Below are 5,335 nucleotides of genomic sequence, written 5' to 3' on the forward strand. Positions count from 1 at the left end.
CGCTACAAGTCAGAAGGTCGGCACAATACCCGGACAATTGGGTCAACTCCTTTACTTGTCAGCCGATACACCAAGAGGCCGTCCGACTAAGTAAAGGGGGGGCAGCTGTAGACCCCTAAAATTGTCCGGGTCAGAAATAAAGCTTGAAGACTCTCGAAGACTGAAGGATAATCAGCCAGAAGGACTCCTCGAAGGCCCTAGGAGGATTCTCTGTAGGTCCAGAGGTCTTAGAATAGCTTAAAATAAAGAAGTGGAGGGAAAAAGCCCAATACGGCCGTACTGAACTCAATACGGCCGTATTGAAGCTTCAATACGGCCATACTGAAGTCAGTACGACCGTATTGACACTTCAATACGACCGCTGCGAACTCAATACGGGCGTATTGAAATTTCTGACTTTCAATACGACCGTATTGAACCCCAATACGACCGTATTGAAGTTCAAAAATTTCAATACGGCCGTATTGGCCCTGTAGGCCGTACTGCGCCTATTCCCTATAAATATGACGTCAATTGGACGTCATTCCACACTTTTCAACATAGTTTGAACCCTCTCCTTGAGTATTCTGGGGTTTTTGAGCAGTGTTCTGCCCTAGAAATCACTCGGAGAGTTGATCCGACGAAGTTCTTGAGCCCCGAGCCATTTTGCTTGAGGATCGAACCTAGTCGAGGGGAAATCTCTTTGATTCCCTTAGTTAAAATTTTGTTCTAGGAGAGCGAGGAGCGGGCTTGTAGAGCGAGGGAACGCCAAAACGCTTCCCAGTTCATTTTTTATAAAAAGCACGCTTCAAGAGGTTTCCCTTCAATCCTTCCTTTTACTGCTTTCTGTGTGCATATTTAAACTGTCATCATGTAGATAGTCAATTCATAATTGTTTAGAATAAATAGGGGTAATTTAGTAATTTTACGCTGTTATTTTAGAAAATAATCTGTCATAGGGAACCCGAAAGGGGCGCTGTGGGGTGCTAACACCTTCCCCACGCGTAACCGACTCCCTTACCCAACTCTGGTTGTAGTGGCCAAAGTTGATTTTTAAATCAATTGCCTTATCCCTTTTTCCAATGTTTTGAGTAAAACATTGGTGGCGACTCCACGAACCCTCCTTTTATGAAAACCTCTAATCCATGGAGGGTCCCGCTTGGGATTAATATGGATTAGTGAGCCTTTTAATAAAATTGCTCGTTTGACGAGGTCTCAGTTTGAGAATAAGTCATTCTAGCAATCCACTATTTTTAAACAAATAAACGAGTCCAACCATCCTTCGCGAATGCCGAAAGCCCGTTTCGGGCCGGTGGCGACAATAACGAGGTATGTCACTGTTCATTTTTACCCTAGATATTCATGCATATACTGACTTGAGCGTCGGAGTACCCTTTGCAGGTACCTCCCCCATCCCTTGGAGATATCGTTGGAGCTCTTATTCGGTCCCCTTTCACCCAGAAGAAAAGGAGTGTGCCCTTAGACAGGTACATTTTGGCGCCCACCGTGGGGCCGAACCGAGAGCTATTCCGAGATTATTATTGAAAGAATGGTGAAGACGAGAAAGAATAACGTTGAAGAACACCAGTCCGAGGACGAGCATCAGTCAGGAGCCGAGACGACAGAAGAGACAAACTTGAACAGTATGATGCGACAGATGAAAGAGGAGATGGCCGCTATGAAGCAACAGCGGGAGAGAGATGCGGCCGAAATGGCTGCGCTACGGGCGGAAAATGCCACCCTCAAGAACCAATACCACGATCCTACATGGAAGCCCTCCGAGACAACCCACACTCAAGGGTCGTTCCATTCGCATGGCCAGCACACCTCGGTCCCTTATACTTCTGTTAACCCTGCAGCCCACGCCTCGGCCAGCCGACCAATACAGCCCATGCCGGCAGGATCACACCGACATCCCTTTACACCCAATATCATGCAGTCCGCCCTCCTTGACAACTGGAAGTCCTTGTCTCTCGACAAGTACGACGGAACCACCGATCCAGATGAACATGTTGACGTGTTCTTGACTCAGGTCACATTAAGCACCACTGATGACGCCGCCCTGTGCCGAATTTTCCCGACGTCGCTAAAAGGACGAGCGTTGAGCTGGTTCACTCGGCTCCAGGCCAATTCGATCGACTCATTCGGCACCTTAGCCTCTCAGTTTACCATCCAGTTCGCTACAAGCCGACCACACCAGTTAACTTCTCTATCACTAGTCAGCATCCGCCAGGAGAAAAAGGAGTCTCTCCGGGCGTTCATGAGCCGATTCAACAAGGCGGCATTAGAGATCAGGGACCTCAACCCAGCCGTCGCCTTACACCATCTAACCACCGCGTTGAAGCCAGGTCCCTTTGCCAACAGTATTTGTAAAAAGCCACCGGCAAACATGGATGACCTTCGGCGCAGGGCCGACAAGTATATGCAGATGGAAGAACTAGCCGAGTTTCGCAACCAGGCCAGAGCAGAAGTGGTGAGCAAGACAGAAAAGCCAATAGAAAACAATTTTCGCGGTCGTCCAAAAGAACTCGTACCCCGCGAGCGGCCACCCCGTGGTCCGAAGTATACACAGTACACACCACTGAACACCAGCCGGTCAGCAGTACTAGAACAAGCATTGGCTTCAGAAGTGCTGACTATCCCGAAGAGAGCATCGACCCCTCCCCGAGCCGACACAACCAAATCCTGCAGATTTCACCGCAATCGTGGGCATTCAACTGACGAATGTTCAGCCTTGAAAGACAAAATTGAAGATTTGATCAAGCAAGGACAGTTGCAAGGTTTTGTGAACCGTCCCGACCGGCCCCGACACGGCGAACAATCACAGAGACGTCACCATTCCGAACACCGCAGAGCAGAAACGCGCTCGTATAGAGAGCGCAGTCGGTCGCGGGATAGGCATGAAGAACAGCAAGCAACACAGCCACGGCGAGTTATTAACACCATTGCTGGCGGTTTTGCTGGCGGGGGCTCATCTTCGTCGGCACAACGAAGACACCTGCGAGCTGTCCGACATGTGCATGCCGTGGAAACAAATCGTTGCCGTCTGCCAACCATTACCTTCACCGAGGCCGACTTCAAGGGAATCGACCCAGATCAGGACGATCCAATGGTGATCAGCGTTGAAATTCACAATTGCATCGTCCGTAAGACATTGGTTGACCAAGGAAGTTCAGCGGACATACTATATTGGAATACGTTCAAGCAGTTGGGAATTCCAGAGTCCGAACTGGTCCCTTACGATGAACCTTTGGTGGGATTCTCTGGTGAACGAGTCAAAACAAAAGGATATATCAAGTTATCAACACGATTTGGGTTCGAAGGGGCGGAATACCGAGACATCTCGGTTAAATACGTGGTTGTTCATGCAAGCACCTCCTATAACATTCTGCTCGGTCGGCCATCCCTGAATCGGCTCGGAGAAATTGTGTCTACTCCTCATTTAGCTATGAAGTTTCCGGCACAGTCAGGACGGGTTATCACGGTACACGCCGATCAAAAAACCGCACGCGAATGCTACTTTGCCAGCTTGCGGCTACCGAAAGTGCAAGACGAAACGATCAAAGAGCCACAGAAAGTCCACTCGGTAACCCAACAGTCCTCCATAGACCTCGACCCCCGAATCGGGCATGACGAAAGGGTCGAGCCTATTGAAGAAAGGCAACCACTCCAAGTTGGAACCCTTGATACCCAACTGACTTATTTGGGAACTGTTCTGACAGAACAAGAGAAAGCAGCCATCGGACAGGTAATACTTGATAACCGAGATCTATTTGCATGGCACCCCTCCGATATGCCGGGTATCGATCCAGAGTTTTTGTGCCATAAGCTCTCAATTAGTAGGGAGGCAAGGCCGATCGCCCAGCGGCGTCGGAAGACTGGAGAGGAGAAGAAGGCGGCAATCGATGCTGAGGTAGCCAAATTATTAGAAGCACAGTTTATACGGGAGATCCACTACACGACGTGGTTGGCTAATGTGGTCATGGTCCGAAAGCCGAACGGGAAATGGCGTATGTGTACCGATTACACAAACTTGAATAAAGCTTGCCCGAAAGACGCCTACCCGTTGCCCAATATTGATCGTCTCGTAGATGGGGCGTCTGGCCACCGTTTCCTATCCTTCTTAGACGCGTATTCGGGGTATAACCAAATTCGCATGCACCCTCACGATGAAGACAAAACAGCATTCATCACCGAGACAGCCAACTATTGCTACCGTGTAATGCCGTTCGGTCTGAAGAACGCCGGTGCCACATACCAGCGTCTGATGAATAAAATTTTCCAGAGTCAGATTGGTCAGTGCCTCGAAGTGTATGTTGATGACATGGTCGTCAAATCTGATGAAGTTTCTGCCCATGTACGCCACCTGGCCGAGGTATTCCAATCGCTCAGACTACACCAAATGAGGCTGAACCCCGAAAAATGTGTGTTCGGTGTATCAGGTGGAAAATTCTTGGGATTCATGTTGTCTAGCCGGGGCATCGAGGCAAACCCAGACAAATGCCAAGCCATACTGGAGATGAAGAGTCCCACCACTCTCAAAGATGTACAAAAGTTGGCAGGGCGGCTAACTTCGCTTTCACGGTTCCTTCCCCGGCTTGCCGAGATATCTCAACCTATCCTCGCCCTGCTGAAGAAAGCAAAGCAATTTACATGGACTCATGAATGTGAAGAAGCGTTCCAACAGTTTAAGCATCGCCTAAGTTCACCTCCCATACTGTCCAAACCTACTGCCGGCTCCGACATGGTCATTTACCTTGCCGTGTCGGGACATTCAGTCAGTGCTGTTTTAATACAGGAACAGAGGGATCAAAGGCCGATATATTTCACCAGTCGAACACTGCAAGAAGCCGAGAAGCGTTACCAGTTAATTGAAAAGGTAGCTCTAGCGCTCGTCTACACGGCTCGCAGGCTCAGGCAATACTTCTAGAGTCATAGGGTGGTTGTCCGAACCGACTGCCCGATTGCGAAAGTTCTTCGTAAACCGGAAATCGCTGGCAGGATGATGGCCTGGTCGGTCGAACTCTCAGAGTTTGACATATCGTTCGAGCCGAGAGGACCCATCAAATCACAGCATTTGGCCGACTTCGTCAATGAGCTTACCCCAGCAGGTAGTTTTCACGATGAGCCGTGGACAATGCATGTCGACGGCTCATCCAGTGCGCAGGGAAGCGGAGCGGGAATAATTCTAGCCAGCCCTTCGGGCATCACGGTCGAACAGTCACTCCGGTTCGGTTTTCGGGCATCTAATAATCAAGCCGAGTACGAAGCACTCCTGGCCGGTATGAGACTAGCAGCCGAGATGGGTGTGACAAGGGTCGTATGCTGTACCGATTCAAAGATCGTGGCCGAACAG

At 49.6% G+C, this 5,335-nt stretch overlaps 1 protein-coding gene across 1 annotated transcript; it reads left to right on the top strand.

Moving 5' to 3' along the window:
• Positions 1-1,528: 1,528 nt before the first annotated feature.
• Positions 1,529-4,909, top strand: LOC145950055 (uncharacterized). The gene has a single exon (XM_083060980.1). The coding sequence runs from the start codon at positions 1,529-1,531 to the stop codon at positions 4,907-4,909; it is 3,381 nt and encodes a 1,126-aa protein (XP_082917106.1).
• Positions 4,910-5,335: the final 426 nt, after the last annotated feature.

The sequence above is a fragment of the Cajanus cajan genome, chromosome 7 (genome assembly GCF_000230855.2).
Source record: "Cajanus cajan strain Asha chromosome 7, NIPB_CcT2T_4, whole genome shotgun sequence".
NCBI lineage: Eukaryota > Viridiplantae > Streptophyta > Magnoliopsida > Fabales > Fabaceae > Cajanus > Cajanus cajan.

What these genes read in the sequence shown, in the direction of transcription:
- LOC145950055 (XM_083060980.1), top strand. Translation starts at nt 1,529, where the DNA reads ATGGTGAAGACGAGAAAGAATAACGTTGAAGAACACCAGTCCGAGGAC.